Source organism: Macrobrachium nipponense, chromosome 26, assembly GCF_015104395.2.
Source record: "Macrobrachium nipponense isolate FS-2020 chromosome 26, ASM1510439v2, whole genome shotgun sequence".
NCBI lineage: Eukaryota > Metazoa > Arthropoda > Malacostraca > Decapoda > Palaemonidae > Macrobrachium > Macrobrachium nipponense.
In genome coordinates this window covers 2,226,886-2,247,052 of record NC_087215.1, presented here as the reverse complement: position 1 = coordinate 2,247,052, position 20,167 = coordinate 2,226,886, and the positions used below count along the sequence as shown (strand labels likewise).

General features: G+C 37.0%; 1 protein-coding gene across 1 annotated transcript in view; it reads right to left on the bottom strand.

Moving 5' to 3' along the window:
* Positions 1–1,167: 1,167 nt before the first annotated feature.
* The window catches only part of LOC135199957 (leucine-rich repeat and immunoglobulin-like domain-containing nogo receptor-interacting protein 3), a 37,117-nt gene continuing 18,117 nt past the window's right edge, over positions 1,168–20,167 (bottom strand). Inside the window, exons 2-5 of the mRNA XM_064228083.1 lie at positions 4,334–4,891; positions 3,678–3,835; positions 2,862–2,991; positions 1,168–2,482 (exon numbers count right to left, since the gene is read on the bottom strand). Coding sequence (XP_064084153.1) covers positions 1,358–2,482; positions 2,862–2,991; positions 3,678–3,835; positions 4,334–4,891 — 1,971 coding nt within the window. The 3' untranslated portion in view covers positions 1,168–1,357. The remainder of the gene's footprint in view (positions 2,483–2,861; positions 2,992–3,677; positions 3,836–4,333; positions 4,892–20,167) is intronic.

Genomic DNA, 20,167 nt, shown 5'->3' with positions numbered 1-20,167 from the left:
GAATAAATATATAATCGAGATGACACAGTTTTGTGAATTCAACTGCGCGACTTTCTTCTTCAATTATGCTTCCCTAAATTACGAAGGATTCAGGCATTAGAAAAGAGGTGGATACAGATACTGGCATTTCAAAAAATTAAAGATTCATTACCACTATTTCACTGTACCACTCCTTTTCCGGCTATCTTCATTTAAAGCTCTAATCAAAATTCTGTCATATTAGTGAGAGAAGAGGTTTAGAAATTGAATTAACTTTATACCAGCTTATATTTTACGAGAGGACTTTACCAGAAAGCAAGCCAATTTTGCAACTGAATAATTTAATAACTTTAAATGACTGACCTGTAATAAATCTAATATACATAAGTTTTCCAAACCTCGACAATTGACAGGAAGGAGGAGTTCGGGGCCTCCCTAGTTGTACTTACGATCCTGACGAGTGTTTCATCCGTTAATTTGGTAAACCATACACAACCATCAACATATATGATGTGCTCATCATCATCATCATCATCATTTTTTTTTAAATAACCAGTTTCAGCACCATTCAACTATGCTGTCTACTTAGGAATACAAGCCTTATAGATTGTATAAACTATAAGGCCATTATTGCTAATCTGGTCATATAATTTTCTGATGATCACAGAATCTATCTTAAATGTACTGAATAAGACAAAAAATGTTCAAAATCCTAAAATACTTCAAATATTCTTAGAGATGTACAGTATAATAGTCTATCACAGGGACTTAAGGAATACAAGAAAATGTCCAGAGTCATTGATAAGGCATACACACCTATTTCTCAAAGAAAAACAAAAGGACTAGATTAACCAAGTGGAAGTTTTATGTGTTCCGTTTTTCTCGTTTCGAGTTTATATAAGTATCACATTCAGATTCTGAAAATAACTATCTCCCTACAGATTGTAATTTTGTGTTTTGCTTTTATTTATTCATTTTTTTTTATTTACAGTACCAATAACGGTACCTTCTATGGGCACACACATGAATGACAATTCTTAGGCAACATGAAGAGCTGTAAGGAATTAAAGGCATAAGTCTCCAAAGGTATGGAAGACAGGCACTGCAAAGAAGAACAACAACACAACTTCCAATAAAAAATGAACAGTACTTTGCATATTAAATGCATCAGTTTCTCTTCCAATTAGAGCCGTGCAGGGCTGCACGGCTGAGAGTATTTTTTTTTTTTTCTACCTGGACTGATACTTTTAACGTTCAAAGTATTGCCAGCATTACCATGGTACTAACATTTCCATATTAACAAAATTTCACTATTACTTTCACTGGTTGGGCTTGGCCCATGTAGCTCTGAGTCCATGGCTCAGTATCGGGCTAACTGCTAGAGCTCGGTAACAGGCACAGGCTTCTGGGGAGTCATGATGTAACCCTGATAGTGGTCGTGACTACAAGAGTGGTGCCCGAACGTGCCCCCGTGTCTGTCTAACCTGTGGCCTTTCAGCAATCGGTGGACACAGGAGCCGTGATGACGGTACAGCAACACCACCACTATGGCTACGACTACAACTACCGTTACGACTAAACCGATCACCAACCCCTTGATAGCAGGATCCATTCCACAGGCCAGGTCAATCATCTGAGTGGAGGCCAGTGGTACACCTGACAGACCAGGGGGTGACACACACTTCACAAGTGAACTAGAGTTAGGAGCTAGAATAAGTGTGCGTAGCCAGGCCGCTGAACAGTTACATGCGATGGGGTTTCCCTCTAAGGACCACTTTTCAATGTCTTTCCAAGACGCCGCATTCTCACTCAACGTCTGAATGTTATTGCCGTGGAGATCCAGAAGGCTTAATTCACTCAGAAATCGGAAAGCGTCTTCGTCTACGTATGTCAGGCGATGATTCCGAGTTATGACGACCGACTTGATATTCACATTATTATGCAAAACATCTTTGTTTATATATGTAAGATCTGGACAGCCAGACACATACAGGGCAGACAAGTGACGGTTATCGGAAAATGCATTTGGCGGCAAACTCGTGAAGAGATTGCGGCCAATGTGTAGCTCTTCCAGCTTGGTTAGGGGACTCAGCGCAGCAGTTGGTACTTCCTTCAGACCACAATCCTCAAGCATTAATTTTGTCAGCCCCGATAAACCTCTGAAGGAGTCGGCCGTCAGTCCATCTCCAAGTTGTGCTCCTGAGAGGTTAAGATCTTTCAGTGTTTTTTGAGATGCAAGATCAAACTCATTCACTTCCAAAAACTCATTACCACCTAAACTGAGGTACGCCAAGTCGGGTACGAGAGCCAGGTTCTGAGACGGTATTGCGGCCAGACGATTGTCGTGAAGGTGAAGAACTCGGAGATTAGACAGTCCTGTGAGTGCATTGTCCTTGATGACGTCCAGACGGTTTTCTGACAAGTCGAGGTCCTTCAACTGCTTCAAGTACACAAAGACTCCCCCATCCAGAGATTCAATAGCATTTCCGCGCAAGGAGAGAACCTGAAATGGTCAATAGCAACGTTAGCAAGATATCTAATCTAGGTTTATATTTATTATGGCTGTAGTCTTTCAAAAGTGAGGACATTAACTTAAATACAAAATATTTATAATCATAATCAAAAACATTGATTCAAAATACAAAATACATATTCATAAATCACGAACAAGACACTTAACAGTGAGAGGGGAAAAAATTGCAGAAACTCAAATCCAAAAGTTTATAACTGCAAAACTAATGCTATGCACCATGTAGGACTCTAATTCAAAGCAATTTTGTCATAAAAACTTGATCATAAAATCAACAAAGAAATTCACAATTGTCCACAATGACACAAGAAAGTTTCATAAGACAGAAAAAGAAAAACCAACTCATACTTACGATAAGTTTAGAAAGACCATAAAACATTTCTGATTCGAGCTCACTTATGTTGTTCTGGGCTAAATGCAGCTCCTCCAAGTGACCTTGCTTCTCAAATGTTCGTGGCATTACTCGCATGATCATGTTTTTACTGAAAAATTGAAAGAAAAGTTTTAGGTTACACACATCCATCAATGTCAGAAGCTGATGTCTAGTGAAAAAAAAAAAAGAAAAAAAAATTGTCAGTCTTGTGCTCAGTTGTTGTTCAGATAATTTTCTTAAGATCTGGTCCAAAGTACAGCAGGCATATTTTGCATTTTGTATTTGTCAAACGGTAATGATGAAAATCCTGCTACTATGCAGACATAAGATACCCTTCAAGTGGGCTAAAATCCCAAATTCTCTCATTACCCCTTGAACAGTAGCATTCTATATAGCTTTGGTCATTACCTTAAAATGCTTTGTGAAGATTTTCATATCTAATTATATCTTTTTTTCCTAAGTGTGTTCTTTAGCACAAGCCCTTTTTATTTTGTTACACAGCAAGAAACTTCAAACCATATCTCCCTGTTATCCAGACTTGGGTAATGATCTTAACATAAACTGTTGTGAAACCAGCTACTGAAGTGTGAATCTAGCTACGTAGTATACTTTAGTGATCAGGCCTCTTTTGATCTTGACTTTTTATGTTGTTTATAAATGTCACAAGGCACAAATACCTTTCCCTTCAGCTAATGTTGGTACTTTTTAATGTACTGAAAGACAAGGTATAATATGTATGCACAAACTTTATCAATCAAATTTTATAAGCCACATAACCTTAGACATCTTGCTTACCTGAGATTCACATGACGAAGATCCACATACCACATCATCGAATTTATGTCCAGAGTGTGAATTTCTGTGCCGTACATAGTGAGTTGCTGTAACCCAGGGTTGAAAGTCAAGGGCAAGACATCAATGTTGGGTGAAGGTTCACACCGTACCACCAAAGACTGGAAAAGCGAAGAAAATTTGAAAAGAGATAATTTTTCTCCAGGGTTAAACATGGTGCATTTGGTCGTTATTAATAAAATAAAATATACAGATGGTTGGAAGTTTATGGCTAATGGCCCCACTGGCTGAGGTGTCAAGTATAAAAAAAAGTAAAATATAAAAATCTAGATAATCTAGACAGTCTCACCAATAAATGTCAGACTGCAACACTTACTGTACATCATTATCTAAAAGGAATTTTATTCTTTTAATTCTTCCCAATATCAGGTAACTAGACACTGCAAATGGTGAATTCTCTTCCATGAAAAATTCCTTAATCTGAATTAACTTGGGGCAAGATAATATACACCCTTTTTAGCATGTTTTTACAAAATTATATATATCCAACCACTGGAAGGTGGCATTAAAACAATATTCCATATTTCAGACTTGGTATATTACTGTACATATATACCTATAAAGGGTTGTACACGTATCTAGCAGTGTGTATATCTTACCACGTCATCGCAGGTACATGTATCAGGACAAATGGCCCCACATGGCGTGACCATCGACCCAATCAGGATGAGGAAACAGAAACAAACTGTGGGCAACAGCAATTTGGGGAACATCATCTTGGGCAAGATGAAGGATACCCCACTGTGACCTCCTGCTCTGTGTCTGCGATTAGGATTACGCATTGGTGACCTGACTGACGAAGTAGGAGGAGGAGGAGGAGGAGGAGAAGGAGTGCTTCCAGTTCCCTCTGAAGTATTATAGACTAGGCACGGCATTGTGGTAGCGGATTCGAGGGAGCTCTCGACACTGCCTCTGGAACAAAGGTTCTCCTCCCGAAGCGCATCACGGTCTTTGCTTCCTATGGCTAGGTCTCCTCCTGCTGAAGTAGCTCTTGAAAGGGCTTTGAGAATTGTGGTACTTGGCTTACTGTGACCCGAGAGTCTTCTACAGGTGGTTCCTCTAGTGCCTAGGTGTGGTCTCCTCCTACAGGTGTCCCCTTGACTCCCCTGGGAGCAGTCAGTGTGTTTGGGCGACGTTTTCAACGTGCTCCTCGGCGCCTGTGGATGGAAAATAAAATGATTTTAGAAAAAGCCTGAACTGAAATTCTTGCATAGAAGAAGTGACATTTCAGTGTAACAAGATACTGCTTATATTCAAGATCTGATTTTAGATCCCCTTAGCCCAATATGACAGTAATTAAACCTTTATAATTGAATGATTGATCTATGGTTACTAAACCTGGCGTAAAATAAGATTTTAAATTTCCTTGGGAATAGATTGTTCAACTTTTCATAGGAAAGGGGTACTACGTATTACAATGTTAGTCAATAGAGTTTAAATATTTATGAACGTAAGTTCGCACACAATCTCTCTCTCTCTCTCTCTCTCTCGTCTCTCTCCTCCCTCTCCTCTCTCTCTCTCTCTCTCCTCACACACACACACACACACTATCAACAATTCAAGGTATGGATAAGATTAGCCTATTAGTTCCACGAAGGACAACAATAACTTCCTCTACGGTTCCTTTTCACTGTTTTCTGTTCAGGTCATAATAAAGTGCAAAGCTTAGCTGGCCTTAACAAACATAAAAAATACGCAAAACTAATAAGTAGATAGTAAATTACACTTGTAGTTATTAAAACAATAGTATAATACTGTAAACAAGAGTCCTAATACTGTAAAGAAAGTTCAAGTTATTCTTTGTGTAAATATACATGAATTAAAAGCAAACTTCTCTCGTAGACCTTTTCCATATTTCATCTTCCTCTATCATTATCCAATTCTCATGGCGATAGAGAAAATGCCAAAGTAAAAGACATTAATTCATGAAGTATGCAAACCCACTTAAGTCTTTTTTTTCTTTTCATCTTACTTCTGTTTTTATCAGTCCCGTTCGTTGGGTTGTAATCCGATAGATTTGGCATAGTATACTCTCTCCTCCACAGCTGTTTAGATAACGGAGATTTGCTTAGGCTCAAGCAAGGCTCAAGTCTAAACCTCCCCGTTTGCTTAGCTAACTCTCTTATCTAAGCTCGCCAACATCGTTATCTTATCTTAACAAGTACGTGATAGGGGAGAATTGACCTAACAGTATCTCGTGTGATAAAGGTTCCGAGGACTTTTGATAAGTTAAGCACAAAGCGCGTTATTATTTCTCCAAGTACAGTATAGTACCACGGACATCGCCAGAGAGAGAGAAGAGAGAGAGAATTACTCAGCCATACCAACTGTGATAAAACTTCCAAGGTCTTTCATAAGTAAACACTTTTTTTGTTTTCTTTTTGCTTTCTCTTTGTGCGTGCGTGAGAGAGAGAGAGAGAGAGAGAGGATGGTGAACTTTCTATAAAACCGTTCCTTGCTTTTACGAGATTTGGTCTAAACGTATTTTTTTCATATATTAAGTATTGATGAACGATAAAATCAAATACTTTAGAAAACTTACGCACAAAGACTTCAACTTTAATTCTCTAGAGATAAATATAAAGTCTCTTACTTGTATTTATTCACTCACATACAAATTTACCTTCAGATCGTAAAATTTTGTTGTAACTTTTGCGAATTTTGACAGTAATGTCACCAGGCACTAAGATACACTTCCGAGCAAATCTCGTAAAAACTACAATCAATTATATAAAAAAAATAATAGAAACTCAAATTTGCAAACAGTTCTCATGAAAAATTCACATATTCGTAAAATTAGAGTCACTTTTTCGAATTTTGACGTTTCTGCCACCAGGCTCTACTGAATAAATACTACTTCAGAGTAAATCTCGTGAAAGCTACACACACAGGTCTTAGCGACAATCATCACTCACCCTCACTCCAAGTCACTCTCTCTCACTCACTGGTTTCTCTCGACTATATTAGCCAATTCGACGCCATTCGTGTGGGCAAAAATGGCCCAGAACTAACCGCCTCCACCACCCCACCTACCCCCCCATACCCCCCCGGTTATCAGGTTCAGATAAGAGTATGTGTACGTCTATACTAGGTTCCCGATTAGAGGGCCTCTTGATATCTAAGCTCTCTCTCTCTCTCTCTCTCTCTCTCTCTCCTCTCTCTCTAACTACTTATTTCTTCCCTCCTTCCCTCACTCATTTACTCACTATTCTCTCTGTCGTTTACTCTCTCTCTCTCTCTCTCTCTCCTCGTTTACTCACCTTTCTCTCTTTCTTTCAACTGCTTATTCCTCCCCACCTTCTCTCGCTCATTTACTCTCTCTCTCTCTCTCTCAATTGACTCCATCTCTCTCAGAATTCCCTCACCCTTTCTTCATTTTACACTCTCTCTCTCTCTCTCTCTCTCTCTCTCTCTCTCTCTCTCTCTCTCTCTCTCTCTCCGAATTCAAGTGAGGTACCATCCGGTTAATCGGCTGAATAACAGCGGGATCATCCCCCCAAAACCGACCGGTTCAGGGTAATGCGGTTGTTAGCAAAACTGTCTTCGTGTCTTTTCCATTGTCTTGAGCTCAATCATGCGTCACGCTTTTCACTGGTGGTTTGTGGTTATTACGAGCTATTTAAATGTATCAGGAATATTTTGAGACAGAGTTATAGTACCTTGGTTAGTACCATCGGCCATAGGCCTAGTGTATGATCGGTTCTCGGTACTAAGGTGTTGTATCACAGTGTACACACAAACATACACGTGTAAGTGTACGTGTGTAGAGACTCTCTCTCTCTCTCCGAAAATGACAAATCTGTATCAAGTTGAGTCTACTTGACTGAAGACTGCTGCTACACTACTAGTACTATACTCTGTTTTTTTCCATCTGTCCATCCGCCTGTGGTGTTTTCGCATGGTAACACTGCGTCCCGGGCTTTAAATAGTTACGCTATGTCAAAGTTTTGGGTAAATAAAAGGATATCTGGGTGTACATTTGCAACTGAAAAGTGTTTTAATAATTTACTGTATGCGAATTACACCGTTAATATTCGAAATAGGATATTATTTAAAGCCCGGGACGCAGTGTTACCATGCGCAAACACCACAGGCGGATGGACAGATGGAAGAAAACAGAGTATAGTAAACAGCAAACGTTATAACATAAGACACTCCTGTCCTGTGACTTGCCAATAATGGTTTATATGTAAAATTTCGCCAAAAGGCCAACGGCTGTGACCTACTAATTCATTCAGCTGTGAAAAGGAAATAGAGTTAAAAAGGTTTGAAAGTTGTAGCAGGAGGAACACCTCAAAGCAGTTACACCATGAGACTAATTCTTGGGAGAGGGTTGAGGAAAGGAAAACGGAAGAATGGGACTATAAACAGAGGTAGGGTAAAAGGAATGAAAGGGGTTGCAGCTTACAGGGGGGGGGGGTAGGGGGGGGGGGTGGGGGGGGGGGCAGAAGGGACGCTGTAAAGAACGTTTTAGTGTAGTATAACCCCCCTTATGGAACCAATTTAATCGTCCCAAAACTTACCAGAACTTTAGCAGATGAAAATAACTAGAACATTAAAGAAATGGAGAAACCTCCACACAGCTGCTGGCTGTTTTATTTTGCCGTTTTAATTTTTACGAAATTAGCTAACTTTAGGCATTTTTTTTTTAAAATCCAGAGTCTAGCCATTCAGTTGCCAAAAAACCGCCCCCCCCCCCCCCCAACCCGTCTGTCTCTGCCACTGTCAAACTTTTGGGAATTCTTCCCAAGTGGGACCCGTCCTACGGTCTGTTGATGGGGACGAAATTTTGCGAATGTTTTTTTTTTTTTTTTTTTTTTTTTTTTTTTTTGTTTTTTTTTTTTTTTTTTTTTTTTTTTTTTGAGAAAAAAAATTGGTAAAAAGAATACTAGGAGATCGGAAAACAGAATTACCAGATTTTAAAAAAATAGATAGGTCAGGCATTTCAGCAGTTCAATATGTTTAATTTTTTGTTTTTCTGATATATTTATAAAGCCAAAGCAAGCCATAACAGTTTTAGCAAGACGGTACCTATATCCCAAGGCTGAGACATCTTCCGGGTTCATTGCATATCATATATAATATATATATATATATATATATATATAAAATTTCAGAATTTAACTAAGTATATTATTGTATATATAATTTATATATTATATACATTTATATATAATTCATATTTTATATATATATAATATATATATATATATATATATATATATATATATAATATATTATACATTTATATTTATAATTCATAATATAATATATATATATATAGATTTCATATATAAGAATTAAATAATATGTATAATATAAATTTATTAATATATATATTTACATTTTATTAATTCATATTTTAATATATATATATATATATATATTATATACATTTATATTTATATATATATCTATATATAATTATATATTATATTTATATATATAATAATAATATTATATTATATTATATATATTAATATTATATATATAATCATATAATATATAATAATATATATAATATTTAAATATATTATAAAATTTAAACACGACAAAATATGAATGAAGTCTATATTTACACACGGGTTGGGGGGTGGCGGGTGGGGTTAGAGCATCAACGAGGAACCAGGCCACTTACCCATTGACCGAGGGGCATTCACTATGCCCAGCCCAGCGGATAATCGCCCGACAACCGAAGAAGGGCAGACAAACAAACAAACATCAAAAGAGAAAGAGAAAGAGAGAGAGAGAGAGAGAGAGAGGAGAGAGAGAGAGAGCGAGAGATAAACTCCGAATGTCACAGAGCCTATAGACGACAACAAACCTACCGTACGACTAGATAACAACTCTTGTAACTAACGGAGCACGCAAGCACGCATTCGCTTTCCCTTTTAACAAGATGGCAAAAGGAAAAAAGGGGCAAGAATGCGCAAGCAAGGAAGCAAGCAAATAAGAAAGCACGCATGCGCTTTCGTTAATAAGATCGTAAAAAGGGGTTTAAGAAGGACTTTACCAGTGTTTTCCTTCTTTTTTTTTTTTTTTTTTCAGAGTGTGTGGTCAATGATGTATGCACGTAGAGTACGTCTATTCACGTACACAAATATACACGCACACAGACGTACACAAACGCATACACGTACACAAAACAACAGATACACGTACAAAAATACATACTATTGTGTAGGATTTGTCTGTCTGTCAGGACTTATTTATTTATTTATTTATTTGTCAGGAGGAGGAGGAGGAGGAGGAGGAAAGTTTTCATTATACGAAGGCCAAAAGGCATGCTTCTCTGACGATCGAGAACAGCCTTTTCTTTTAAATGAAAACACGAGAAACTTGTTGTGTTTCCTGGTAAAGCAAATTTTGCCAGTTCACGCGAGCTAAATTGCGGAATGCCACGTCAATACTTAATTCATTCACGAAGGCAATTAGAAGAAAGAGAAACGTCATGTTTAGGGGTCTAGTTCTTTTTTTTTTTTATTATTATTTTTTTAAAAATCAACCTCAAGTAGTTCCGTCACGAACGTTTTGTTCAGACATTAATCAGAAATCCGAGACAGTAAGATTTTGCATTTTTGTTTGTGTTGAACTGTGATTGATTTTTTAAAAATTTCCTGTCACGTGATTTGTTCGTATATGTTTTTTTCTTATTTATTTCGTGATTCCTTTTTGACCCTTTCATAAAAAAATAAAATTACTCAAATTAAATCTCTTTCAAATTTGTTTTAGGTAAAAAAAAAAATCTGATTTGGAATGTTTATCATATAAGTCAAACTTTGTGATTTTTATTTTATATCATTGATTCTTACAACACCGGATAGTTTTTTTCTCATTTCTTCAAGATCTCGTGATTTTCTATCACAAATAAAAAATAAAATTGTAAAAAAAGCTCCCACTTGAAAAAAACTCAATAAAACTACCTCCTCTCCCAATGAAAAAAAAAAAAAACCCAAAAAAAAAAAAAAAAAAAAAAACTTAACCAGATAAACTATCCCTCCCACTGTAGAAAAAAACTGCATAGGAAAAAAATACCCCACAATTGAAAAAAAAAAAACTCAACAACAAAAAAAATATTGAAAATCTGCAAAAAAAAAAAAAAAAAAAAAAAAAAAAAAAAAAAAAAAAAAAAAAAAACTGGGAAATCTTCATCTGAAAAAATACCCAGTGAAAAAAAAACTTAAAAAAAATCCACATAGAAAAAAACCTTTCATTACAATAAACCTATTGAAAAACTGTCACAAACAACCAACACTGCAATACTTTCATCGAAAAACACCTCCCATTAAAAGACTTTCATTGCAAATAAAAAAAACTCCCATTGACAAAACCTTTCATAGCAAGAAAACACCCCTCCCCCCCTTTGCAAATAAAAACAGCCTTTCACATAACATTTCCAAAGAAACACTTTCGGGTGTCTCCTCCTCCTCCTCCTCCTCCAAAATATCACATTTCCAACGAAGCAACTTTAGTCTCTCAAACGCCTTACTTTTCTCCTTATTTCTCCTTATTTTCTCCCCTCACATCTTCGCTCTCACTCTCTCTTCTCTCCCTCTTTCTTCTTCTTCTCTCTTCTTCCTTCTCTCTTCTTCTTCTTCGTCTTCTTCTCTTCCTTCTTCCTTCTTTCTCCTCCTCCTCCTCCTCCTCCTCCATCGGACTTATCCCAATTATCCACATCAGTAACCCCCTCGCATTCTGCCCATCTCCCCCGGAATTCTAATCTCGACACAGATAATTCAAGTATTACGTACCGCTGCTCAGCCTTGATAAAGAGGAAGGGGGAGGGGGGGGGGGGGGGGGGGGGCTTAATTTGCCAAGACTATACGGACCCCCCCCCTCTTTGGCCCACCTCCCTACTACTGCTACTACTATTAGACTACTCCCTAATAATACTCCTACTAGTCCTAATACTCCGGCCAAGCTAGATAAAATCAGATTAGCCCAGGCAACGCTTCCATAACTACCGATACCGAGCGAGCCCCCGACCGCCATAGTAGACAAAAGGAGGCGTGAGATAAGAAGGCAGAAATTCTTGGAAATTCTGGAAGACTGGAAAGCTGGAATAGACGGAGACGCTCGCGATGCGAGTGGTTGAAGATACCAGGAGCAACAGTAGCGACAATCAAGCGTGTGATACAGAGAAGGAAATTTAGAACTAGATTTGTGGAAGTCTGGAAGTCTGGAATCTGGAAGTCTGGAAACTGGAAACTGGAAGTCTGGAATCTGGAAGTCTGGAAACTTGAATAGGCTCGGAGGCCCGCAATACGAGGGTTTAAAGATACCAGGAGCAATAGCAATGCTCAGGTGACGCAGAGAAGGAAATCTGGATTCTGGACACTAAAATTCTGGAAAACTGGAAACAGGAACTTAGGCGCTCACAAATACGAGGGTTTAAAGATACCAGGAGCAACAGCAATGCTCACTTGGTGCAGAGAAGGATATCCGGATTCTAGAAGCCTGGAAAATAGAATTCTGGAAGTATGAGAAAATACAATTCTGGAAGTCTAAAGTTCTGGAAGTATGGGAAAATAGAATTCTGGAAGTCTAGAGTTCTGGAAGTATGGAAACAGGAACTGGCTCAGTCGTTTGCAATGCGAGCGTTTAATGATACTTGATGCAAAGAAGGAAAGCCGAATTCTGGAAACTAAAATTCTGGAAAACTGGAAACGAACTAAATCAGTCGCTTGCAATGCGAGGGTTTACAGACTCCAGGAGCAACGGCAATCACTCACGTGATACAGAGAAGCAATTCCTTGTTGCTTTTACACGACACGTTCTCTCTCTCTCTCTCTTTATCTCTCTCTCTCCTTCCTTCCAACTATATCAATTTCCGCCGGGAAGTCAGATTGTCGTGATAACTATTATCTTGAATAATCACAACTAGACAGTTATTTCCTGCTGTGTCCCCAAAACGTTGTTGAGAGAGAGAGAGAGAAGAGAGAGAGAGAGAGAGAGTTAAGAGATTAGGATGTCTCAAAGAGAGAGTTACAAGGATTAGGATGTCTCAAAGACTTGTTAGCCCATCCTAAGAGGAGACATCGTGTGCTCACTTATCTCTAAGGGCAGATTTTACTGTGCATTTACAGTGTCCTCTTAATGATTTTGTCTAGCTTTCTTTTAAACTATTCCACACTCTTGCTGTTTACAGCTTCTGGTGACAGTTTATTCCACGTGTCACATATCTTGTATGTGAAGGAGTTCCCGCAATGGGATGTGTTGTATCTCTTCAGTTCTAGTTTCCATCCATTATTTCTAGTCTGATTTCCGTTGAACGTAAATAGGTTACTGTCTACTTTTGTTATGCTTTTCAGTATTTGGAATGTTTCTATTAGTTGTCAGAGAGAGAGAGAGAGAGAGAGAGAGAGAGAGAGAGAGAGAGAGAATGCTTCACTGTGAAAGGCAGAGAGAGAGAGTTGTCCAGCACCTTTTCAATGAGATAGAGAGAGAGTCAGTCAGTCTTTTTCAACGAGAGAGAGAGAGAGAGAGAAAGACGGGGAAAAACAATCGTCTCTTTAATAGACAACTGATGGCGGCCGGGATTATTCCGGCTTTAAATACGCCCCAAATTTTCCTGGGAGCACCAACAATTGTAGCAACAATCCGATATATCGAGTGACCGCTGAATACCTATTGATTGCAGGTACGGATATATGAGAGAGAGAGAGAGAGAGAGAGAGAGAGAGAGAGAGAGAGAGAGAGAGAGAGAGAGAGAGAAACCATTAATGGTGCTCTATTGTTAAGGTGCTGGATTATTGTAATCTTCTGGGCGGTAGAAATTTCGACGGAACTTGCCATCTTGGTTTTGGGGTTTAAAATTGATGCATTTAATCTTTACTTTAATGTTTAAAGTGATTCGTTTAATCTTGATTTATATTTAAAATAATTTATTTAATGTTTAAAGTAATTTACTGAATCTTTATTTTATAAACTGAAATATGTGACAGATGGCACTTCGAATCATTGTTTAAAAATAATTTATTGAACATTTTTAAATTTCAAAATAATTATTTAATCTTTATTTTACATTTTAAGTATTTATGGTTATTTAAATGTGATGGTACTTGAAACCTTAATTATCTAAAATTATTTACTTTTATTCTTTATTTAATGTTTCAAATAATTAATTTGGCTTTTATAATATATTTTAAATAATTTTTCTAAATATGATGGCATTTGCAATATTGATTTTGTTTACATTTTGTTTAATCTTTATTTCATTTAAATTAATTGGTTTAAATTACAAAGAGAGAGAGAGAGAGAGAGAGAGAGAGAGAGAGAGAGAGAGAGATTTTCATAAGAGAAAGATTGTGTAAGTCTTTTACACACACACACAGAGAGAGAGAGAGAGAGAGAGAGAGAGAGAGAGAGAGAGAGAGAGAGTCTTTTCAGGACACTCACGGAATCCTACATCAATAAAACAGCAATAAAGTCAAGCTCCTTAATTTTTAGTAGGCAAGCAACTGCTCCTTGAAGTTACCTTGGTACTTTTCGCTTACTTGGGGAGTAAGCCTACAAACTACTACTACTATGTTGTTGTTGTTGTTGTTGGAGGGTTAGGAAAGGTCTATGGTAGAGCCTAAAAGGGTCTGAAAAAGGTGGTTCGCGTTGAGTTAAAGATACAGGAATTTTAGGATAGTATATTTATGATTTATTTATTGGAATGAAAATGTAAAACATAAATAATGTGCACATGAAACTGTACAGAAAAATTATTTTAATAAAATAGAACGTATATATTTTAATTTTCGTTGGTGAAACAATGCGTTATTTGACCTTAGACTTTTAACATGTTCTAATTTGCATTAAAAGTTAGGAATATAACGTTTACAACTTATGCGCGCGGGGAAAATTCTGCATGCGTCTCGAGTAAGCTGAAGGTAGGATCACATCTTGTTCTCCCTTAATTCCATAAGCCAGGCTTAAACTGCACCAGGGAGTTACTTTTGCTACTTTTCACAATTTCCCGTCCATTTTTGGGGAAAAACCTCATAGAAATTCTCTACTGGTCTTTCAGAACGTAAAGTATAGTAGCAAGGTTCCCATTACCTCATTAGAGGCTTACCTTTACCTGGAGAGAGAGAGAGAGAGAGAGAGAGAGAGAGAGAGAGAGAGAGAGATATGGGGTACTACTCACTGAATCACTTGTGTTCAGAGATATATATAAAGCAAAGATCTCGGTTACTTTATAATTAAGCGCTCTCTCTCTCTCTCTCTCTCTTCTCTCTCTCTCTCTTTCACGTTGGGTGGATATACCAGAATCCAAGGTAAATATTGAAGAATCTCTCTCTCTCTCTCCTTTCCCTTACTCTCTTTCTCTCCATGGCCTCCTTCGAACGGGAGGAACAAACCGCGAGAGAGAGAGAGAGAGAGAGAGAGAGAGAGAGAGAGAGAGAGAGAGAGAGAGAGAGAGGCAGGTAGGTGGATCTCATAAGTAATGCAAGGACACCTTTTCCCTTGTGGGAATGCAGCGAGCGAGAGCAAAGGATGTTATTACATTACTATTACTGCAGTACTGCTCGAAAAGGTGGGAATAATCCTTCTTATTCTTCTTCTTATTTTCTTTCATTCTTCATGTTGGACGAGGCTTAGAATTCTTACGTATCTTATCAAGATTTTTCTTCTTTATTTTTACTGTTTATGTAATTTTTTTTTAATGCCTAAATGATTTTTTAATATTTTCTTTTAAACTGAGAATATTCTTTTCTTCGTACTTTCTTTTTATTTTTTCATTTTTATTCGTTACGTTGGACAAGGCTTGGAATTATCACGTGTCTCCTTTCTCTTACTTCGATTTATTCTTGTCTTTATTCATTATTGCAAAAGTGTCCTTTCTCTTACTTAAGATTTAATCTTATTTTTATTTATCATTTTTTTTCATTGCAGACTTGATCGAAAATTTGGGAATAATCTCCTTATTCTCTCTTTATTCTCCTCATGTTCTTCGTTAATTGTTTTTACAAGGCTTAGAATGATCAGGTTTCCCCATCTCCTTTCTTACTTTCTTTTATACTTTCTTTTTAGAAAGCTTCGTACGTCTCTCATGAATACCCAACACAGATTTACTATTTTTTTTAGCCATAAGTTCACGACAAATAATGACAGGTCCATGATGGGAGGAAAGAAATTAATCGACCCCCCTTCCCCCTTACCTCCTACAAGTCGAGGACCATCCCGTAACTAACCCCTACCCCCCTACAGAAGCCATGGATCACTTGAGGAGGGCAGGAAATCTCCTTTGCAATTATACCGTAGTGATACAACACACGCGAGAGGAATTAGCCCAGCGTCGTAAATTACCCCCATCCGTAAATTAACCCCCTTCGCAGATTTAACCACTCCGTAATCCTTACTACAGGTATTGCAGTGAAATCATTAACATTCCATAAATTAACCGATAAAGAAAAAATGTTACCTCGTCCATTAATTAACCCCCTCTGTGAATTAGACCCCACCATAAATTAACCACCTTTGTGAATTAACCCCTCCCCCCCTCCACAAATTATCCTTCTCTGTGAATTAACCCCCTCCATGAATTAACCTCATCTATGATTTAGCCCCTTCCATAAATTAACCACCTCTGTGAATTAGCCCCTCCATAAATTAACCACCTCTGTGAATTAACCCCTCCATAAATTAACCACCTCTGTGAATTAGACCCCACCATAAATTAACCACCTCTGTGAATTAACCCCCCCCCCTTCCACAAATTATCCTTCTCTGTGAATTAACCCCTCCATGAATTAACCTCATCTGTGATTTGCCCCATTCCATGAATTAACCTCCTCTGTGAATTAGCCCCCCTCCATATATTAACACCATCTGTAAATGAAACTCCCTCGTAATCATTGCTTCCAGGTACTTCTGTGAAATGATTAACCTCATCTGTAAATTGACCCCCTCTTAAATTCAACCCATCCAAAAAATAACACCCTCCGTAAATTAACCCACCTCGGTAATCCTTGCTACAGGTAGTGCAGCGAAATTATTATCCCCATCCCATAAATGAACCCCAACCGTAAATTAACCACATCCATAAATTAACCACCTTTCGTTTTTTTAATTACACAAAAAGCTGGGCTTGGATTTTTTCAGGGTCATGTGAAGAAATAATTCCTAAGAGTTGTTATTTTTGGGGAATTTGGAATGACGGGAATTCATTAGGAATTAGTTCTCGCGGTGTATCTAGTTTATTATTTTTTGTTGAAAGTTTACAGAACTAAATTTTGTAGCGCGTAGTTTTTTTTTATTTGGTACAGAAAGTAAAATACAAATTATTAATGTTACTTTTTTTGGGGAATCTGGAATGACGGGAATTCATCAGGAATATGTTATTGTAGTGTTTAGTTTTTTTTTTTTTTATTATTTGTTGACTAGAAGTGGATTTCTTTTTAAATTTTTATTTTGTATGCGCACATAGTTATACCTATACGGACTTTAATTATATCTAGCCTGATTTTAAATGAGAGAGAGGAGGTGGGTGGGAAGAGAGAAGACGGACTCGGAGGGGGCGAGAGAGAGAGGAGAGTGAGAGAGAGAGACGAGAAGAAACTGACGGTCCGCCGAATGAGAGACGCTGTGGGAGAGGGATGGATGAAGAGGGCCTGATGGGAGAGCCGAGAGAGTTGAGAGAAGAGAGCATTCTTTGATTTACAAGTACGAACCGGACCCACGTTTGAAAATTTTCCTACGCCTCCCCGGGTCCATTACCAAAAAAAAAAAAAAAAAAAGAAGAGAGAAGAGAGCAGGAGAGAGAGAGAGACGAGAGGAAGAGAGAGGAAGCAGGGTAGGGGCGGAGAAGAGAGGTGGAGGAGAGAAGGAGGAGAGAGAGAGAGAGATTGAGGGAGGAGAGGAGAGAGAAGGAGAGGGAGGGGGGGAGGGGAGGCCATCAAATAAGCTGTCACTGGCCCCGTCAATGGACACACGACGTTGAAGCGTATATACGCCACAAAAATTGAAGGTACCGTCAGAAGTCGAACACTTCCATCAAAGTGGTGGAGAAAAATAGAGTTATTCAGCTGAATGCATTTACCTTTTGAAAGCCTGTATATAAAAAAAAAAATATCGTAAGGGGTGAGAGAGAGAGAGAGAGCAGAGAGAGAGAGAGAGAGAGAGAGAGAGAGAGAGAGAGAGAGAGAGAGAGAGAGCTAATTGGTATTCAAAACCAGGTATTTCCCGTCACGGGATAACAGTGGGTAGTAAAACCATATAACTCCAGGCACGTATATTCAACCCCCCCCCCCCCCCCCCGCCCCCCCCCCCCACTACCGCCCTTCTTGGTCCCCCCCCCTCTGAACCCCCTCCCCTCAAACACCGCCCCCCCCCTCATATTCATATATAAAACAAAACGCTCTGATAATTTTAAAAGGCTTTTTAGGGCTCTGTCATAATTGCCACAGTAAGTTATCTTTATAAGGAACTTTATGTTTTGTAAAGGAACTTTTTCTAACAAAAGTATTTTTCTGTTAGGGAACTTTTTTCTTCACAATAGAGTATTTTTTTGTGAAGGATTTTTTTTTGTTAAGGACTTTTTTTGACAACGGATTTTTTGTTAGACTTTTTTTGTTCTTTTTACAGAGTATTTTTTGGTAACGAACTTTTTTCTTACAACAAAGTTTTTTATTATTAAGGAACCTTTCCTTACAACAGAGGATTTTGTTAAGGAACTTTTCCTTATAAAGAGTATTTTGTCTAAATTTTAAAATTTTATTTTAATGGGGAACTTTGTTAAAATATGTTTACTTACGATAGAGAATTTTTATTAAGAATTTTTTTAAATCCAGAAGCGTATATAATTACCTGGCGTAGCTTTAAATTGTCATAATGGCCTTTTCCTCTTCCTTGATAATAATTCCAGACATTTCAATTTAAGAACAAAAAAACTTGATAAAAAAGCAGGGAGTTTGAACGAAGTCACAGCATTAAATCCGTACTCTAGTTCTTTGAGTGAGCTGGAGGTCGGATCCCACCTTGTTATTCTTTGAGATTAATTCTAATTTATTCTTCTTCAATCGTACTCTACTTCCGATGAGAAATACTAAAACATTTATATTTCTTGACTCATCATTTAGAATTTTAATTCACTAGGTGTTACGACTGTCTTATTCACTTTTTTTACAAGTTCTTCACCTCAAGTCATTTTATTCTGAATCTTTGAAACGTTTCATAAATATATTTTTAAAAATTAAATCTTCATCTGTGCTACATTGACAAGTTAATATGCAACTTTAATCTCATACTTTGTCCGTCCAGATGGTGATAAAAAGTTACAAAATGTGTTTTAATGTTAATGCTCATTCGACATTGTTATAATTACTTCTTTCAATTATTTTTTCTTTCAATTAATTTTTAACAAGAAAATATTTTGTCGAGCGTGTATTCGTACTAGATATAATAACAATTATGTAATTGAATTTCATATCAACATTCATTCGTAATTAATATATCAGATATATATTTTATCAATTATTATTTTAATCGAGACAATATTTTGGCCAACGGGTATTCGTAGTGGATACACCAATTATAACTGAATTTTATATCAACATTTAATTTGTAGTTAATATATATATATATAGATATATATATATATATATATATATATATATATATATATATATATAAAGACTCAAAATGCTCATGATTGCCCTTATATATACTTTGTAATAGAGATATTTTATTAAACTGGTATGTGTAGTTAATATACCAGTTTAAAGAGCATTTTATAAACCATTTATAAGCGTCTTGCTTGATTCCACTTAGACGGCGCGTTACAAATATTTAATCAATTACTTATGAATTAGTGATCAGTGCAAGGATATTTTATCAATTACTTGTTATTACTTTTTAGGTAACCTTGCAATTTTAATTATGCACTTTGCTTGATTTCACGCGAATAAGTTACAAAGTTTTATCAACTATTTTATCAATCGCGGATATTAATGAATTAAAAAAAAAGAAAAAAAAGGCAATTCTTTTAATGGGCATCAAATTCAGGTGACATAAATGTTTAGTATACTCAGAACTACGTAGGCAAATATATCTAAAATCACGTAACAGACTTAAAATCGACATCCCAGCTCATTTCAATACTGTAAATGTATTTTTGTTTTCTGTTTTAATTTCGTAAAAAAGTTTTTTTTTTCTCCATTTTAATATCGTAAATGAACTTATTCCCAGAGCCGTTTTTGACACGATAAGTATTTTTTGTTTGTCAGAATACGCATTAGCATAATTAGGACAACTTTCACACTGTCTAGAACAGCGACAGTATTGAGAAGATAATTGTCACCGGTACAATAATTATACTGTCATCGGTATGATACTTACATTGTTAAAATGTACGACTGCTCGCTTTTTGCGTTTTTACAAGCTTTAACGGCGGGATGAGAAATGCTCCCAATTGAAACTGGAATGAAAAATGCTCCCAGTTAAAA